Source organism: Leucoraja erinacea, chromosome 22 (assembly GCF_028641065.1).
Source record: "Leucoraja erinacea ecotype New England chromosome 22, Leri_hhj_1, whole genome shotgun sequence".
In the NCBI taxonomy this organism is placed as follows: domain Eukaryota; kingdom Metazoa; phylum Chordata; class Chondrichthyes; order Rajiformes; family Rajidae; genus Leucoraja; species Leucoraja erinaceus.
In genome coordinates, this window is record NC_073398.1 from 37,315,335 (window position 1) to 37,336,343 (window position 21,009).

Consider the following 21,009-nt stretch of genomic DNA (forward strand, 5'->3'; position numbering starts at 1 on the left):
GGTGGATCAACATTGATGAAACATTTCTAGAGTCACAAACAAATTACATGAAAAAAGTGGTGTATTGTGAACACTTTATGACAAGTACTTTGATGGATTAGAAAATGAAAGCGATGCCTGGAAAGTGGGATGTTTTTAAATGAGTGATGGTGAGAGTTCAAGGCGTGCATGTTCCTGTTAGAGGGGAGGTGGGGGGGGGGGGGGGGGGGGAGATTTAATAGGAATCCGAGGGGCAACGTTTTCACTCAGAGGGAGGTGGGTATATGAAATGAGCTGCCAGAGGAGGTAGTTGAGGCAGGAACATTAACAACATTTAAAAGACACTTGGATATGTATATGAATAGTAAATGTTTAGAGGGACATGGTCTAAATGCAGGCAAATGGCACTAAATTAGATGGGGCATCTTGGTTGGTTTGGACGAATTGAGCCAATCGACCTGTTTCCGTACTGGATGACTCTACAAACAGAACATACTAGGATTGAAATTCTTCACTATGAAACCTAATGGAAAATATTAAGAATGTATTTACCTACAAGCATGTGTAAGAAGGAACTGCAGGTATTGGTATAAACCGAGGATAGACACAAAAAGCTGGAGTAGCTCAGCGGGACAGGCAGCATCTCTGGAGAGAAGGAATGGGTGATGTTTCGGGCAGAGACCCTTCTTCAGACTGGTTAGGGATAAGGGAAACAAGAGATATAGACAGTGATGAGGAGAGATAAAGAACAATGAATGAAAGATATGCAAAAAAGTAACAATGATGGAGGAAACGGGCCATAGTAAGCTGTTTGTAGGGTGAAAATGAGAAGCTTGTGCGACTTGGGTGAAGGAGAGATAGAGAGGGATTGCCGGGGCTACCTGAAGTGAGAGAAATCAACATTCATATCACTGGTCTATAAGCCCAAGTGAAATATGAGATGCTGTTCCTCCAATTTGCACTGGAACTGTTTAATGTGAGGCGTCACCTTCTGAACATGCATGCAGATAATAATTCTTAATAATTAATAAATTGAGAAATAAAAAAGGGATGATCACCTTGTTGGGGGTGTCCTATAGGTCCCAAAATAGTCAAGCAGGCAGCTGCAGGAGTAATAAGGTTGTCATAGTAGGGGATTTGAACTTTTCCCAATATAGACTGGGACTGCCATAGTGCCAATGGCTTATTCAGGATAAAATATGTTAAATGTGTTCAGGAAGGTATTCTCAGGCAATATGTAATATGTAGAGGATCCTCTACACATTGATAGAGTCAAAGTAAAGGAATAATTTAGTATCTCGCCAGAAACAGTGAAAAGCATTAGCCTCAAGCTGTATGTAAACTAAACCACATTCTACTCTCTGTGCAGCAAAGTCGACCAATCACAGAGTCACTGAATCGTCCATTTCCACCACCTCGTCTGTGAGTAGTGGCGGCAGTGGCTACAGCGTGGACAGTGAGGGTAGCACAACCACCGGAGATGGCAGCGTCTTCACCGACACACCAACGTAGGTCGCACTCTAACTCAATGCAATTGCTTAAGAACAGTGACTTCTACTCTTTCCTGAAAATTAAAAACTAGCAGGCTGAAAATCTGACATAAAAATGGGAAAAAAAACAGAAAAATCTCAGGTCAGGAAGAATCTGTGGCAGGAAAAATAGATAACATTTCAGGTCAGAGATCCTGGGCCTTTTTCTCAATCCTGCCGAAAGATCTCGAAACTCAAATATTAACTGTTTCTCTTTCTGCAGATTCTGAGATCCTTCAGCATTTTCTCTTTATATCTAATTTCTAATCTCTCATTCAGTTTGATGAGTTCATGAAAAACCGGTTTAAAAAAAAAATGTCAGTAGCATCTAAAATCATAAAGTGTAGTGTCATAAGCAGCAGACCCTTCCCAGAAAACATACTTAAAATAAGTGTTTAACTAATAATCAAGAGCAGTGTAAATGCTTTGAGTGTGAACATCAGGCCACCTCAACATCCATTATATTGGTAAAAGTTCACATTATAATAGTTTGGAGAATGTTCTTATTTTAATATCAATTATGTTACTTTTCAACATCCCACACTATTGTGAATTATACTTTTAAAAGGTACCAAGAAATGTGCACATGTATCAGAAATAGATTCCATCTCCCATTGCTTTGCCCATTTACCAACTGATCAATGTCATCCCATAGCCTTTCGCTATTCTCCTCACTATCAACAATCATTAGATTTTCTTGTCATCTGCAAACCTATGAATCATACCTTCTGCACTCATACCCACATTGTTAGTGTATGGAATGGTCAAAGGGTCTCAGCACCAAACCCTGTAATCCATCACAGGTCACAAACTTCAATCACAAAAAGCATCATTCTCTGCCTCCTGTTACCAAGCCAAAGTCAGATTCTATTTGCCAACTTCTCCCTGATTTAATAGGCTTCATCCTTTTGGACCAACTTTCCATGTGGGATTTATCCAAGGCCTACTGAGTCCACGTAGACTGGCACTGGCACTGCCCTCACTAATACATTGTGTTACCTCTTCTGAGAATAGTTAAATTAGTCGGACAGATCTCCCCCTGCAACAATGCCGTATGTACTAAGTATCTTCGATTAATACCTGCCTTTCCATGTTAGATCACTCTTATCCCTCAGAATTGTTCCCATTTAATTCCCCATGACTGACACTTGATACACAGGTCTGTAGGCACACACGTTATCTCTGCTGCCCTTCTGTAATAACGGTATCATAATTCCTGTAGCCTTTCGCTATTCTCCTCACTATCAACAGTCAAGAGATTTTCTGATGTTCAGACATCTGGCGCCTCAAATGAGGCCTTCAAAATATTTATTCGGCCCACACAATCTTTGTTCTCCCAAAGCAGCCTGGCATATTTGATATTCAGGGCCTTGGTGAGACGCACCGTATATATTGTGCTGAACTTTGGTCTCCTTACATATAAATCAATAATTCCCTTGGTGATATTGCAATGAAGATTGTTGGCACTGGTTCCTGAAATGGCAGGCTTGCCATATGAGGATAGATGCCATTTGAGGAATTCCATAAAACATTCTAAGTTTGTACATGGGTTGACTGGGGCCACTGTCTCAGATTAATGGGTTTGCCATTTATAATTACATCCATTTATAACTTAAACAAGAAGAAAGTTCTTCACTCACAGGGTGGGAATTTGTTATAATTCTTGACTGTGGAAGCCTATGAAGACTCTGCCATTAAGATCAAAGGGCCGAATGGCCTATTCCTGCACCTATTTGTCTATGTTCTATGTTTCTGTCATCCAAATCGGAGACTGTGCTGTGTTCTATATTTAAAAAAACTTGATATTAAGATCATTTATGGAGATAACTGGAGAATAGTACTGAGGTATCAGATCAGATGTGATCTTGTGTCGCAGGGCAGGGTCAAACGTTTGATTAACCTACTGCTCCTATTGATTAATTTCTTATTTTATTTTTCCATTCATTGAGGAAGCATCACCACTCATCACAGGTGATGTTGTATAGACTTTGTACTATTTTCAGCAGAGAAGAAAATGTCTATTGAAAACTCATAATCTTTGCTTTCTGCCACTAATCCAATTTTTAATTCAACCTGCTATTGTTTCTTGTATCCCATGGGCTTTGCCTTGCTTGATTAATGGAGTCATGCAGTGTGGATACAAACAAGCAATGATAGAATCCATGCTTTAAATTCACAATCTTCATGGACATTTCTTGTTACCATCTCAAAACATTTAATCAATAGTCATAAATAAACTATTAATAAATCCGTTGCTAGCTGTTACCAATTAACTTGTCTCCTCAAAGCATTTTGTTATGCTGTCCTTTGGAATGTTTCCCAATTATGCAAATATTCTTGGTGACAGGAGGCAGAGGGGTGTCTTCCTGACTTCCAGTCTGTAACCAGAGGTATATATATGTATATAGGTGCAGTGTTTGGTGCCAGGACCTTTGTTTTTGTCAGATATATTAATAACTTGGATGTGGTTTAATATGTTTGCTGTCCACATAAAGGTTGGCGGGGTTGTAAACAGCAAGGATGGTTGCCGGATGATGCAGAGGACATGGATCTGTGGAATTCTCTGCCACAGAAGGTAGTTGAGGCCAGTTCATTGGCTATATTTAAGAGGGAGTTAGATATGGCCCTTGTGGCTAAAGGTATCAGGGGGTATGGAGAGAAGGCAGGTACATAGAAACATAGAAATTAGGTGCAGGAGTAGGCCATTCGGCCCTTCAAGCCTGCACCGCCATTCAATATGATTATGGCTGATCATCCAACTCAGTATCCCGTACCTGCCTTCTCTCCATACCCTCTGATCCCCTTGGCCACATCTAACTCCCTCTTAAATATAGCCAATGAACTGGCCTCAACTACCCTCTGTGGCAGAGAGTTCGAGAGATTCACCACTCTCTGTGTGAAAAAAGTTCTCCTCATCTCGGTTTTAAAGGATTTCCCCCTTATCCTTAAGCTGTGACCCCTTGTCCTGGACTTCCCCAACATCGGGAACAATCTTCCTGCAGGATACTAAGTTTGATGATCAGCCATGATCATATTGAATGGCGGTGCAGGCTCGAAGGGCCGAATGGCTTACTCCTGCACCTATTTTCTATGTTTCTATGAAAGTTGGGCAGAGTTATGGCCGATGGAATTCAATGAAATTTGTAATGTCAGAGTCTAGTATGATGTAATGCACTTTCAGGCAGACGTATACAGTGAGAATTGGTCTGTTTTGCCTAACAGGAGAAGTCTCATTTATTCAAGATGTAACATTTCAGACATATTTGGTATCCACATTTTGAGCGTTGGTGTGGCTGCATTTTTCCAAAATTTAAGCATGAGTTTTTTTGCCGTTATTAAGCCAAAGTTAAGAAGAGATTTTTGAGACATGGTTAGTTTACATTCGTCTTCCATTGATCCGAAGATAATCAGTTCTATATTGGAGTTCAGTTTTGTGTTAAATAGTTTTGTAAAAGTTCCAAACATTTCATTCCAGAATTTATGAAGTTTTGTACAGGAGACAAAAGAGTGTGTTATAGTGGCGTTTTGAGATGCACATTTGTCACAGATGGGAGAGACATTTGGAATTTTTTTATTCAATCTAGTTTTCGGGTAATATAATCTATGTAAAATCTTAAATTGAATTAAATTATGTCTTACATTAATCGAACATTTGTGTACAGATGAAGAGTCAGTCCCCCAAATTCTTTGGGTTTACACAGGTGTTTTCTTTGGATTCTATGTGATCTGTAGTCTCATATGAAATTTGTAATAGAAACATAGAAATTAGGTGCAGGAGTAGGCCATTCGGCCCTTCGAGCCTGCACCGCCATTCAATATGATCATGGCTGATCATCCAACTCAGGGTCAGAGTCTAGTTTTTTAAATAATTTTTTTGGTAAATATATTGGAGTTGATTGAAATAAATATAGAATTTGTGGTAAAAAGATCATTTTTGTGGCAATTATTGTTGGCTTCAGTGATCCAGGTTCCATCCTGCCCTCCAGTTCTCTGTAGGGAATTTGCACGTTCTCCCTGTATCCACGTGGGTTTCCCAAGATAATCTAGTTTCTTCTCAGATCCCAAGGACATCCAGGCTGTGAGGTTAATTGGCTGTGATAAGCTAATCCTCATGTCGATGACTATGTAGTCGATCAGCTGGAATAGCATTAATAGGGTTCCTCTAAAAGATGGTATTGCCCCAATGAGCTGCATGGCCTCTTTGTTGTAAATAAATATGAGCTAAAGATACAAAATGGTTGGCATTTACTAACTTGTCTCTCCTGGAAGGACAAGGTCATCCAAAAGACATTCTGTCTTGGTATGAAAATATATTGGAATTCCTCAATAGTCATTGGGCTACAACTCAGACAGACTGTGGAAATTCCATCGGTTCAGTGTCAGTTTAGTTTATTGTCCCCTGTACCGAGGTACAGTGAAAAGCTTTTGATGCATGCTAACCAGTCAGCACAGGTACATAAAAATAATCCTACGATGGAAATAAATGGGAAATAGAATTCTCATCAAATATATATAGTAGAAATCATATTTGTTTACAATTCAGAAAGAAACTATTGAGCCGATTACATCTCTTTTGACTAAAACAATATCTAATACTATTCCAGAAATAAGATTTGGTGTGCAGTACCACAGGTCATGGTTCATTGAACGAACATCCATGTTCAGGAAGAATGGGATGAGGATTTCACTTCCTATTGCATTTTAAGTCCATGACTGTCAGGACTCGACTATAAACATTCAATTGTTATTACATTAAAAATTCAAGTAGATTAGTGAATGAAAGAGGTGAAGCAGTATGGGTTAGGGTTAGAGTCAGGTTGAACCCTAACCCTAATGCAAGGAGGGATTACCTCAGAGCGAACATTACAAGACTATTACAAGCAGGGACTATCGCAACATCTAAGAAACAATTAGATAGGTACAAGGACGGAATAGTTTTGGAGGGATATGGGCCAAATGTAGGTGTGGGACTGGTGTTGGTCGGCATAAGCAAGTTGGGCCAAGCACCTGTTTCCACATTCTATGACTATGAAATGGAGTGAACTCAAAGTACTGCTATTGAGGTGCAAGTGCATGCTTTGTTCAATGATCGGGTTTTGGAAGGAAGGTAAATAGCAATCAGATAAGCATCGCAAAGCAGAAGTGACGTGTTGAAATAGGATGGATGAATGTGAGGCTACAGGTTTGGTGCATGGGAAGGGGCTTTGGATGTACGACCATGAGGACCTTCTGCAGAAGGTGCAACTAATACAAGAAGGACAGGTTGCACTTCAACCTGAAGTTGTCAAATTCAATATTGATTCTAAATGTACCATACAGTAGATGATGCTATCAATCTGTGGGCCCTTGCACTGTTACAGCAAAGCTCAATGTAAGTGTGAACAATGCCTCTTCTCTTTGTGTAATATTGCCACCTTCTGGATTCTTGGGACTAGACCTGTCTGATGACCTGACGTCCACGGCCAACACCACAGCTCTGGTCAAGAGAGCCCAGCAGCGACTTCACCCCCTCCGAAGACTACGGAAAGCAGGCCTCCCCACCACACATCTACGGACTTTTTACAGGGGGGACTGTCGAGAGCACACTGACATACGGCATCACTTCCTGGTTCGGGAGCTGCAAGGCGTACGAACGGCACCAATGGACAGGATAGTGAGGACCGCTGGATTATTGGTGGATTACCCTTCTGCTGACATTGGCAGAGATGCATCAACCTCTATCTCCTCATTAGTGCAAGCACACCTGGGCATCCTCCCCTGGTACCAGGTCAGCTGCAAAACCAGAGGATGCTCCTCAGCTTCTTCCCACAGGCTATAAGACTGTTAAATGAACTTTCCCCCCTGCCAAGTATCGCGCACAAACCCCCCACACTGCAGCAGAGCCACTGTTGTGCCGCTGCCGGTCGGAACGGCTGTTGAATGTTATTGAATGTGATTAGAGGGTTAAATTGTTCATGACTGTATTTTAATTTTAATTGCTATTTATTTTGTAACGAAAACTGAACGGACACTGGTTGAGAAACGTTTTTTTGTTTCCTCTGAGTATGCGAATACTCAGGAAATGACAATAAAGATTTACAATTACAATTACAATTACAATTCTATCAAATTCTGCAACTTTAAGTAACTTGCTTTTACTGTCTGTACCAGGACCAATCATTTCTGCTGGGGATTATCCTTCTGTGACATTGGCACAGTTTACCTCTATCTCTTAGTGCAAGCACACCTGGGCATGCCCTGTGACCAGGTACTTCAGAGACTGCAGATACTGAGACCTGGAGTCAAAGACAAACACTGGACAAATTCACCAGGTCAAGCAACATTGTGGAGGCCTGTATTTCACTGTTTCATGTTCCTCTGCCTTTATTCTACCCATCTAAGGAAAAGATAGATCAGCCATGATCGAATGGCGGAGTAGACTCAATGGGCCAAATGGCCTAGTTCTGCTTCGATGTCTTATGAACTTCTTATCTCTAACTGCCTTGATTAGCCCATGAACCAAATGACCTCTACAACGACATTCTAAGCATCATCCTACCAGAAATATTCCTATTGTGCTATCCGTCACTCTTCAACTTATCTAAAATTTAAAAGCAGCTTCTCTTTTCTTTCTCATTCAGTTCTGATGAAAGGTTATACACCTGAAATGTTAACTCTTTGAAAGTTCCTCTGCCTGACCCAGCTGAATTTTTCCAGGTTGGAAAGTTCAGGGAGTGACGGTGTGTGTGCACGTGAAGGGGACTGGAATTCTAAAATATATTATTAAAAAGGAAGAGGTCTTGTGTCTTAGCAGGCTTGAAGGTGGATAAATTCCTAGGGCCTGATGAGATGGATGAGATGAGGCTGCTGTGGGAAGCAAGGAAGGAGATATTTAAATCTTTGCTGTCCACAGGTGGGGTCCAGATGACTGGAGGACAGCAAGTGTGGCTCCCTTGTTCAAGAAGGGCAGCAGCAATAAGCCAGGTAATTACACACCTGTCAGTCTAATGTCAGTGGCAGGGAAATAGATGGAAATATTTCTCAGGAACAGGATCAATCTACACTTGGAAAGGCAGAGGTTGATCAAAGATAGTAAAATGGTTTTGTTAAGGGGTGATCTTGTCCAATCAATTTGATTGATTTTTTTAAAGAAGTATAAAATGTATTTTTTAGGGCAGTGCAGTTGTGGAGTGTCTTTGTGGACATCAGTAAAGCCTTTGTCCAGGTCCCACATGGACGAATGGTCCAAAATGTTTGGAGCATTATAGGGTGCAGGGAAGTTGGCAAACTGGATCAAAAATTGGCTTGGTAACCAGAGGCAGAGAGTGATGGTGAAAGTTATTTTGTATTTGGAAGCCTGTGGCCAGAGGGAGTAGTGCTGGAACCACTGTTTGTTATATACATTTACAATTGTTACAATGTGAACAAATGAAAAATGATTAATAATTTTGCAAATGACATGAAAGTTGATGGTGTTTTTCATAGTAAGGAAGATTGTGGTATAATGAACATACTTGGAACATAAAATAACAATGTCAATCCAACTAAAAAAAATCAATGAACGTTGATAAACACCTGGAGCCAGTTTGTAGCCTCAGAAACAATTGTGCTTTTGCTTCAATTTAGTATTATTAGTCAATACAAAATCTTTTCACGTCTGTAAAAAATCAATTACATTGGTGCCAGCTTACTGCATGTATTTAGTGACCAAGTATGAATATTTAACAATTTATTTTGGTTATTAACTCTAAGAAATAAAGAAATCTTTAAATATCCTGTCTAATCTTATTCTCATCATCCTCTACATGTAACTTGATGACTTGCAACAGGTGATCCTTGTTTTTCACCAGGTGTAAAATAAGCCAGGACGCTGAGATCAAAGAGGAAAAGCACAAAGCATCTGAGCCATTCACGCAAGCCCTTGGACCAGCAGAGACCAATGGTAAGATGCAAATCCAGTGCATGGGCATTGACAGCTCTTCAATACTCTTGTTACTAAGGAATTGAGAGTATTAAGTGCGTATTTTCTATACATTTCTAATCAACAGATATAATTTCATGCGCTTCCAACCAATTACAATAGAATTCAATGTTATAAATGCAAGAATACTCTTGGAATATTGATTGGTAAAGGATAGGTAATGTTAGATGGTTAACAATACTTGACTGACATTTCCATGGTTCTCTGCAGGGTGATTGTCAGAATTCATTGTAAAGGTAAAATATGAAATGAAGACAAAATGATACGACCAGAGCAATATTAGAAAATTACCAAAGAAGGTTGACAATTATATTAAATCAATAGAAGAGACATGAATGGAAATATTTACTTTTTGACATGTAAAGCCTCTCTGGATATGCACGAGGCTCCTCGTTTTGAGAACGAGGTTGTATCACTATCAGTAAACACAAACAAATGAATAGCTCCACTGTCAATAATCAATAACTCTGCCATATTGAATTAACAGTTAACACAACTGCAACATTCGTGAACACAATACTGAGTTTTACATTATGCATTTAATGTTATAGAACAGACCTATCAGCTATAACCAGTGGGCCTCATAGAGCCAAAGAGCTAAAGGCCCTTCAGCCCAACTTATCCAGTCCTTGCCTTTACAAATGCGGCACACCCTATCTCTAGAATTTCCTTCACTTACTTCCACTGATGGCACGTTCACTGGCCTGTAAATCCCCAGCTTTCCTTTCAGACATTCAATAAGGGCCCAATATTACCCCAACTCCAGTCTTCCAGGACCTGCATCTATTTACTCTCACGTTCTAGGTTTTGAAAGGGGAGGCTTCAGGAGGTAATAAATGCAAGATTCAATTCATCTAGGTCATCATATTCCAAGATTGGGTCACGTCTCGAATTGTTTTTGTTAATTAGGGGTTATTGAAGAAAAGAGGGAAAAGGAAACCAGGAAATTATTGATCTATTCCCTTAACATCAGTGCAAGAACTCTGTCTTATGGAAGGACCATTCAAAATCTGATAGCAGAGGGGATGAAGCTGATTCTGATTCTAGTGGTTGGGCTTTGAAGCTTCTATAAAAAAAAGTGGGGGAGGGGGGAAAGAAAAGAAATGATGAGTGGTTTTGGTAGTTACCTAATATTGGATTCAGCGCACATACTGGGTGGGGCCTTGTGACGACCACAACCCTCTCCTGTGTTACATGGGCACCCAGTTCTCCTCTTCCCCTCCCCTCCTCCTGCAATCCTTCCTCCGGGTTCACAATAAACAACTCTTCAATCAATTTGGTTCTAGCCTCTATCCTACCATCAGCTTATCACCACCCGTCACCTGTATCCACCTATTACTTAGAGTAATAGAGGCATGTGTAACATAAACAGGCCATTCGGCCCACTTTGCCCGTGCATACTGGCTTTGTCCTGCTCCCCTCCCTCCTTTTCTTTCAGCTTTCTTACCCAGTTCCCCCCCACTATTATAATCAGTCTGAAGAGAGGTCCCAACCAAAAACGTCACCTATCCATGTTCTCCAGAGATGCTGCCTGAGTTACTCCAGCACTTTGTACCTTGTTTTTTTGTAAACCAGCATCTGCAGTTCCTTGTGTGAACAAATTATCAATAGTTATGGAGACACTCACATTAAAGAACTGTTCATGTCAGTCTCCCTTACATGTTTACAATTATCCTTTTCACCTATAATATAAAACTCATTTACATTGGTGCCTTTCGTTTCTGAAATTCTTTAGTATTCCTTGATGTCATTTGGATGGGCATTGCAATTTTGCACACAAGATGATGTATGAGATTCAACGCATTTAATAACTTTGATTGAATTAACACAACCATACTTGTTTTACATTGAATAATCCAAAGGGCATCACAGGACATTCCAGGCGTTCATGTCAAAAAGTGGAGGACATAGCTTTAAGGTGAGAGGTGGAGAGTTTGAATGAGATGTGTGGGGCACTTTATTTTACAGAGGATCATGGATGCCTGAAAGCACTGCCGGGAGTGGTGGTGGAGGCAGTTAAGATAGGCACTTAGATATGCAGAGAATTGGGTGAAATGAATCACGTGCAGGCAGATGTGGGCACAGACATTGTGGGCTGAAGGGCCTGTAGTTTATTTTTTCTGTGTTCTAAACGCTTGATATCGCTGGAAGCCTAAGTTTAAAAAATGGAGGAGGGAAATTATTAGGGAAATTCAAGTCAAGTCCAGAGAGTTTATTGTCATGTGTCCCTGATAGGAAATTCTTGCTTTGCTTCAGCACAACAGAACATAGTAGGCATGAATACAGAACAGATCTGTGTGTCCATATACCATTATATACGTAAATACATGAAAAATAAACTGATAAAGTGCAAATAACGGATAATGGGCTATTAATGTTCAGAGTTTTGTCTGAGCCAAGTTTAATAGCCTGATGGCTGTTGGGAAGTAGCTATTCCTGAACCTGGACGTTGCATTCTTCAGGCTCCTGTACCTTCTACCCGAAGGTAGCAGGGAGATGAGTGTGTGGCCAGGATGGTGTGGGTCCTTGCTGCCAGCCTTTTTGAGGCAGCGACTGCGATAGATCCCCTCGATGGAAGGGAGGTCAGGAAAGGGAGATTGGGAAAGCAAAGGAAGTTCTGACAAAGGGCATTTCACCTAAAATGTTAATGTGTTTCTCTTGCCACAGATGCTGCTTGACCTGCTGAGTGTTCCCAGCATTTTCTGTTTTTATTTCAGATTTCCAGCACTTGCAATTATTTTGATTTACAAAACAAAGAGAGAATATGAAAAAATACTGGCAAGTATTATTGATGTTTATCCAAAGTTGTAACTACACATATAGGATTGCATAGGCTATGTGTCACAGAAATATGCCATTTGGCCAAACAAGGCCGTGCCAGCATTTATGCTACATTCATCTGAAACTATTAGTGCAGCCTTCCAGTCTGCTCTCCCTCATCTCCTTGTCCAGTTACAATGTTTGCTATTTGCTTTTATTATTAATGCCGTCTGGTCACCTTAGAGCAAATCAGAAATGAAGCGAAGTAGAAACAAGTAGAACTACAGATGCTGGATTATACAAAGAGACACCAAGTGCTGGAGTAACTCAGCGGGTCAGGCAGCATCTGTGGAGAACATGGATAGGTGACGTTTCACAGAGTGCTGGAGTAACTCGGCGGGTCAGGCAGCATCTGTGGAGAACATGGATAGGTGACGTTTCACAGAGTGCTGGAGTAACTCAGCGGGTCAGGCAGCATCTGTGGAGAACATGGATAGGTGACGTTTCCTCTTCCAAATCATTAATATATATGGTAAACAGTTGCGTCCCCAACACTGAGCCTTGCGGCACTCCATTCGCTACTGCCTGCCATTCTGAAAAGGACCCGTTCACTCCTACTCTTTGCTTCCGGTCTGCCAACCAATTTTCTATCCATGTCAACACCCTACCCCCAATACCATGTGCTCTAATTTTAGTCACCAGTCCTTATCAAAGGCTTTCTGAAAGTCTAGATACACTACATCCACTGGCACCCCTTCATCCATTTTACTTGTCACGTCCTCAAACAATTCCAGAAGATTAGTCAAGCATGATTTCCCTTTCATAAATCCATGTTGACTTGGACTAATCCTTGTACTGCTATCCAAATGCCCCATTATTACCTCTTTAATAATTGACTCCAGCATCTTTCCCACCACCGAAGTCAGGCTAACTGGTCTGTAATTCCCCGTTTTCTCTCTCGCTGCTTTCTTGAAAAGTGGGATAACATTAGCAGGAACTGATCCTGAATCTATTGAACATTGGAAAATGATCACCAATGCGTCCACTATTTCTAAAGCCACCTACCTGAATCTGTGGGGAACATGGATAGGTGACGTTTCACAGAGTGCTGGAGTAACTCAGCGGGTCAGGCAGCATCACTGGAGAACATGGATAGGTGACGTTTTGGGTCAGAACTGTTCTTCCAACTGATTGGGGGGGGGGGGGGGGGGGGGGTTGGGATAGAAAGCTGGAGGACAGGAGGGGCAGGACAAGGCCTGGTAGGTTGATAAAGGTGAGTGAGGGAGAGGGGATTAAATAGGCAGATCTTGAATGTCTTTGTAAAACCATCAGAGATGAAAAGTCAGAAGGACTGACAAAAGGATTGAAGAGTTGCAAAGTGAAGCTAGAGAAAGGAACGTATGTGGCAGGTGGGGGGAGAAATGGATGCAAACCCAGGTAGGGCACAGAGGAGCGCTGAGGGTAGGGAGAGGAAGAGGGGTAATGGGGGAAGAATAGAGAGGGTGGGGTGAGTTTAGTATTTTCCTAAAATTGGAGAATTCAATGTTCATGTCGTTGGGTTATAAGCAACACAAATGAGATGTTGTTTCTCCAGTTTGCGTGTGACTTCACTCTGGCATTGGAGGAGGCCCAGGAGAGAAAGGTCAGTGTGGGAATGGGAAGTGTTAGAATCCAGGAGAGCCAGTAGTATTGGATGACCAAGCACAAGTATTCCACAACATAGTTGCTGAGGCTGCACTTGATCTCCCTGATGTACAGGAGAGAGGAGATGCTCATGAACCTCTGTCCCACCTGGAAGGAATGTGTAATGAACTGGATTTGATAAGGGAATTCGAGGTAAATGAGCCATTAGGAGGTAGTGAGCATAATATGATAAGTTTTAATGTGCAATTTGACAGTGGGGTAAATCGGAGGTGTCAGTATTACAGTTGAACAAAGGGGACTATGGAGCCATGAGGGAGGAGCTGGCCAAAGTTGACTGGAAAGATACCCTAACAGGGATGACAATGGAACATTAATGGCAGATATTTCTGGGAATAATACAGAAGGTGCAGGATCAGTTCATTCCAAAGAGGAAGAAAGATTCCAAGGGGAGTAAGGGGTGATCGTGGCTGACAGGGGAGTCAGGGACTGCATAAAAATAAAAGAGAAGAAGTATAACATAGCTAAGGTGAGCGGAAAGCCAGAGGATTGGGTAACTTTTAAAGAGCAATAGAAGATACCTAAAAAGGCAATACGGGGAGAAAAGATGAGGTACGAAGGTAAGCTAGCCAAGCACATAGAGGAGGATAGTAAAAGCTTCTTTAGGTATGTGAAGAGGAAAAAATTGAGGGGGGGGGTTGTTGTGTGGGGGAGAGGGTGTGGGGGGGAGGGGGGGTGGTGGTGGGGTAGCGTGGGGGTGATGGGGTGGTGGTGGGGGATGGGGGAGGAATGGGGGAGGGGTAAAGGGGTGTGTGTGGGGGGGAGGGGTAGGGGGATAGGGGGGTGTGGGTGTGTGGAGGGGGGGGGGGGGGGTGTGTGTGGGGGGAGGGACTCCCCCACACTCCACTTCCCCGACTCCACACAGCGGCTTCCCCGTGGCACGTGGACTCAGTCCCACCTCCGGGATTTTATTCTCTTCGCCCCAGTGATTGACAGCGGGTGCCGGAAGGGGCGTTACCTTCATGGTGACCGACAGGTGAGAAGACCAATCTGCTGAACTCGCAATTGTTTAAACCTTCATAACTTTTGTAATATTCCACCGATCTGAACAAAACTTGGTGTGCTTGGAGCAGAGGAGAATGGTGAGTAAGGTGACAAAAAATCTTAGTGATATAGGGTGCCGCCTTTGCGCAAATTTAAAAACAACGCAAACCGGAAGAGGACAAGATGAGAGTTTTAGTAATAGTTTAGAAGAAGATAGATATAGATAGATAAAAGAAAATGGTTGGAAGGGAGAGGGGGAAATATGGGACTCCTGTTTGAGAGATGAGCATACAGAGGAAGGGAAAGGACCAGTGTTAGTTAGTGAGATGGTGGGGAATGTACACACCAGGGTGGGGAGTGAAGGGAAGTACACTCATCTCCCAACTCCTTGTCTCATATTTTTCTTTTACCTTCCCACCCCACCTCCTTCTGGCTTTACATTTCACAGCTCTTATGCTTATCCAGCACGTTTTATCACTTGGTTGACGTGGCCAAGTTGGGTCGAAGGGCCTGTTTCCATACTCTATGACTCTCAAGGCAACAAATGATGAGCATTAAATGCTGGCTCAGTCTGTAAAACCCACAATTTTGAATAAACATAAGTAAACTGAATAATTAAAATACATAAATGCTGGAAATCTGAAATAGAAACAGAAAATGCTGGAAAAACTCAACAATGCAGGCAGCATCTATGCAAAGATCAACAAGTTTCAATTTCAGATTGATGTCCAATGATCTACTGTAACTCTTTTTCTTGTCACAGATGTTGCCTGACAATGATTCCCACATGTTCGGTTTTTTTCTTAATCTATTTTATCCAATAGCCTGGAAATATTTTGAAACTCCCATAGATACTCCAAATGAATACTGATAAAATTTCAGTAAAATTACTTTATTGAAATATATTTTCTCCTTCTTGATTGCAGGTAAAACACAAGTGATGGGAGAGATCAAAATTGCCCTGAAGAAGGAAATGAAAACAGATGGAGAGCAGCTGTTAGTGGAGATTCTGCAGTGCAGAAACATTACCTACAAATTTAAGTCGCCTGATCATTTACCAGGTATCAGTATTTGTTGACCAGTCAGAATTACAGACGGGGTTGCTCCTCTGCTGGTTTTTTAGTCTGTCATATTAATTCTCCATCCCAATCCTTCTCTCACCTTTCTGTCTTTGACCTCTGACACTGATCCACTGATGCCCAATGTAATCTCAAGTACTAACATTTTAAGACACAAAATATTAGAGTAACTCAGTGGGTCAGGCTGCAACTCTGGAGAACATGGATAGGAACAGGGAAAAGGGAGGGGAGGAGAAAAGGAGGAGAAGGAGGAGTTGTGTTCGTAAGTTAGTTATCTAAAAAGGTCTTGACCCAAAAAGTCGTCTTTCCATGTACTCCAGACATGCTGCCTGCCTGATCCACGAGACTCCACCCCTTTCTGCAGAGACCGTTCCCTCTGTAACTCCCTGGTCAATTCGTCCCTTCTCACCAAAACCACCCCCTCCCCGGGTACTTTCCCCAGCAACCGCAGGAAATGCAACACCTGTCCCTTTCCCTTCACCCCCCTCGACACCATACAAGGACCCAAACAGTCCTTCCAGATGAGGCAGAGGTTCACTTTGACCTCCTCCAACTTCATCTACTGTCTCCGCTGTTCCACATGCCAACTTCTCTACATTGGCGAGACCAAGCTCAGGCTAGGCGATCGTTTCGCTGACCACCTCCGCTCAGTCCGTCATAACCTACCTGATCTCCCGGTGGCTCAGCACTTCAACTCCTCCACCCATTCCCAATCTGACCTTTCTGTCCTGGGCCTCCTCCATTGTCAAAGTGAGGCCCAGCGCAAATTGGAGGAACAGCACCTCATAATTTGCTTGGGCAGTTTACACCCCAGCGGTATGAACATTGACTCCTGTAACTTCAAATAGCCCTTGCTTTCTCTCTCCATCCCCTCACCCTTCCCAGTTCTCCCATCAGTCCTACTGTCTCCGCCTACATTCTATCTTTGTCCCACCCCCTCCCCTGACATCAGTCTGAAGAAGGGTCTCGACCCGAAACATCACCCATTCCTTCTCTCCATAGATGCTGCCTGTCCCGCTGAGTTTCTCCAGCACTCTGTTTAAGAAGGAACTGCAGATGCTGGAGAATCGAAGGTTACACAAAAAAGCTGGAGAAACTCAGCGGGTGCAGCAACATCTATGGAGCGAAGGAAATAGGCAACGTTTCGGGCCGAAACCCTTCTTCAGACTGATCGGGGGCGGGGGGGGGGGGGGGGGGGGGGGGCGGGGACAAGAAAGGAAAAAGGAGGAGGAGCCCGAAGGCTGGGGGATGGGAGGAGACAGCAGGGGGACTGAGGAAGGGGAGGAGACAGCAAGGACTAACAAAATTGGGAGAATTTTGTTTCGGCCCGAAACGTTGCCTATTTCCTTCGCTCCATAGATGCTGCTGCACCCGCTGAGTTTCTCCAGCACTCTATTGTTTTTAATTAAGTGGTATAGTAGATAGTTTAGTTTATTGTCATGAGTACCGAGGTACAGTGCAAAGCTTTTTGTTGCGTGCCATACAGTTTAGGATTAACAAACTCATTAGGATGGCTGGCTCCATCCTGGGGGCAGAGTTTGATTCATGAGAGGTGGGTCTTGGCGGGGAGGATGCTCCTGAAACTGCGGAACATCCTGGACAATGCAGCGCACCCCCTCCATGACACACTGATCAACCTGAGGAGCATCTGTAAAGCTCACTGTTTCACCTCTTTTTACAAAATGTTAAATGGTCGGTTCGACATAGATTACCAAACCCAAGCCTATTAGGAGCAGACGAGGGCATTCAATACAATTTGAGATTCTAGCTACCAAGACGGATGTGTACAGCAATTCATTCTTCCCCTGCACAATTAAAGCATGGAATGATCTTCACCCTACCATAGTTACTCAACCAGACACAACTAAATTTAAGGTAGCTCTTCTTCTCCAATAATCCTTTTTTGCTTAAGTCCACCCTTCGCCACCTCCAGTTTAAATTCCATTCCATTAAGACCAAGAACAGGCTGGTTCCAACAAGATACAGGACAGAAAGCCACAGGAGATCCTTCTTCCCTATGACGATCAAACTGTACAACTCCTCCCCCTTCTGTCGTGGGATAGATTGATTCCACACCCCCCCCCCCCCCACCCCCCCAATCTTTGCACATCCCCAATCCTTTCCACTCATCATAACATTACAGTCCCCTGAATTTAATATTTAATTTAACAGTTTCATATACTTTTTCAGTTGTGTAAAAATTATCCAGTTCTTATACAAAGTCGTTAGCTATAACTTTAACTCAAATTATGCTGCTCGGTGTACCTTGTACATCTTCATCCTTGCGTCCCTTGATAACATAGAATAGAGTCATAGAACGATGCAGTGTGGAAAAAAACCCATTGGCCCAACTTGCTCATGCCAACCAATGTGCCCCATCTACACTAGTCCCAGAGTGATACAGTGTGGAAACAGGCCCTTCAGCCCAACTTGCCCACACCCGACCAACATGTCCCATCTACACTAGTCCCAGAGTGATACAGTGTGGAAACAGGCCCTTCAGCCCAACTTGCTCATGCCAACCAACATGCCCCATCTACACTAGTCCCACCTGCCTGTATTTGACCCATATCCCTCTAAACCTGTCCTGTGTATGTACCTGTCTAAATGTTTCTTAAACATTGTGATAGTAACTGCCTCTGTCTTCCGCTGGCTATTGGGGGTCCTATACTATAATCCAATTAGAGTGAGTACCCTTTCATTATTTTTGAGTTCTACCCATATTGTCCCAGTGGATGAGCGCTCCACTCTGGGTGCCTTACATGACATTCTCCAGATTAGTAGAGCAAATCCTCCACCTCTTTTACCACCACATCTGAAACAACAATCTCTTGAGCAGCGTACATTGGAAGTAAGACTCTGCGAGTTCAGGAAGGATCTGACTGGAAGGGCACCTCTCACCACCAGCCAAACGAGGTGTTGATGCTTGATGGTGAGTTCTGGCACTGAGACATTCGGTCAGACAATCTGGGCAGCCTGTTCAGGGAATCAACCCACAAATTCCATCGTCCTTGCCCCACAGTGCCTACAAGATGTCACAACTGCCTGGTGGGTTGTGGTCTAAGGTATTGGTCAAAAAGAATATTTCCACAAAGAATAGGTAGTGCAGCAATGTCTTGCTGACTGGTGCATTGTGCAAATGCGTTGCAACACTGGGAACAGATAGAACATCAGCAGGTAGTGACACTTATTACCCACCAGCTTGGCACAGCATGATGCAGCCACACATGACAGCGGCTTCATGCTTGACTGTCTATGTTCCATATATTTTGTAACGTAACACCGCTATGCCTGAAGCTAAACCTCTCTCTGCACATATTGTACAGGGTTGTAGAATGTGTCCATGAATATGTTCATTCTGTGGAGACCAGTTCTCAACTCTATATCGCTAATATTCTTTGAGCCACTGGGAAGAAATCCTCATACAATATTCTGCATCTTTTCACAGACCTGTACGTGAAACTGTACGTCATAAACATTTCAACGCAAAAGCGAGTATTTAAGAAGAAAACTCGCATCTGCAGACATGACCGGGAACCATCATTTAATGAGACGTTTCGTTTTAGTCTCAGCCCAGCTGGACACTCACTTCAGGTAATATTATGTACAATATCTGAGTTTATGTCTGGTACATCACTGAATTTTGTCAGGCAATTCTCTTCTGGTTAGACTTTTTCAGATTCAGATTCAGATTCAACTTTTAAAGTTTAAAATGCATGTTTCCACCTTTTCCAAAGAACCAGTGTTTTGCTAATCATCTGTGTAAAAAGAGAAAAAAAGTAGGGGAGAATAAAAAAAATAAGATGAATATAGAATTAGTGGTAATAGGTGGTTGGTAGTTGTCAGGGATTCGATGGACCAAAGGGTCACAGGTCATAGGAGCAGAATTAGGCCATTTGGCCCATCTCATTCTCCTGCCTTCTCCCCTTTAACCCTTGACACCCATACTAATCAAGAAATGATCTATCTCTGCCCTAAAAATATCAATTGACCAAATGTGGTTTAACCAAACGTTCCTAAAGCTGCTGCACCACTTCCTGACGTTTATTTTCAATCCCCGACCATTGAAGGTGAGGTGTTTAAGAAAGAACTGCAGATGCTGGAAAAATTGAAGGTAGACAAAAATGCTGGAGAAACTCAGCGGGTGAGGCAGCATCTATGGAGTGAAGGAATAGGTGACGTTTCGGGTCGAGACCCTTCTTCAGACTGTGACATTTCGGATCGAGACCCTTCTTCAGACAGCTGGACGGTTAAGTCGGTGGGAAGTGTCACTGCTGTACTTTTCTGAGACTGAGAATCTGCATTGTACCATTTTATCTTAAGAATCCAGTCATTTGGAGTAACAGTACTTAAATATTTCCCATGTTTAGTAAAGATATTTCCAACCACAGCAGAAACCCACATGGTTACAGGGAGAATGTGCAAACCACACAGACAGCACCCGAGGTCTGGTTGGAACCCGTGTCACTGTAAGGCACCGATGAAGGCAGGCTTACAGAATGTATACTTTCACGGAGCTGAACAAGGATCCTGCCATTTACTGCAGACTTTCCTTTTGCATTGAGCTCCCATAATGTATCACAACACACTTATCTGAACTAAATTCCATTTGCCATTTCTTCACCCAAATTTCCAGCTGTATTTACTATTATTTTCTAAATGGGATGAGAATCCAGAAATCGGAGGTGCAAAGGGACTTGGGAGTGCTGGTGCAAGATTCCCAAAAAGTTAATCTGCATGTCGAATCAGTAGTAAAGAAAGCAAACTCGATGCTAGCATGTATTTCAAGAGGGCTGTATACAAAAACAGGGATGTAACGTTGAGGCTCTATAAGGTGCTGGTAAGACCGCGTTTAGAATATTGTGAGCAATTCTGAGGAAGGATGTACTGGCCCTGGAGAAGGTCCAGAGGAGGTTTACAAGAATGATCCCAAGAATGAGTAGGTTAACATATGATGAGTGGCATTGGGCCTGTACTCGCTGGAGGGTGGGGACCACATTGAAACATACAGAATAGT

The 21,009-nt window shown here is 42.6% G+C and overlaps 1 protein-coding gene across 6 annotated transcripts in view; it reads left to right on the forward strand.

Moving 5' to 3' along the window:
* pcloa (piccolo presynaptic cytomatrix protein a) overlaps positions 1-21,009 on the forward strand; it is a 144,258-nt gene that overhangs the window by 116,410 nt on the left and 6,839 nt on the right. For 5 of the 6 annotated variants that reach the window (XM_055653514.1, XM_055653513.1, XM_055653511.1 and 2 more), the window contains 4 exons: positions 1,349-1,487; positions 9,338-9,429; positions 15,840-15,974; positions 19,441-19,586. In XM_055653514.1, coding sequence (XP_055509489.1) covers positions 1,349-1,487; positions 9,338-9,429; positions 15,840-15,974; positions 19,441-19,586 — 512 coding nt within the window. Of the gene's footprint in view, positions 1-1,348; positions 1,488-8,400; positions 8,472-9,337; positions 9,430-15,839; positions 15,975-19,440; positions 19,587-21,009 lie in introns of those variants that run through there. The other variant, XR_008725261.1, reaches the window with a different exon arrangement.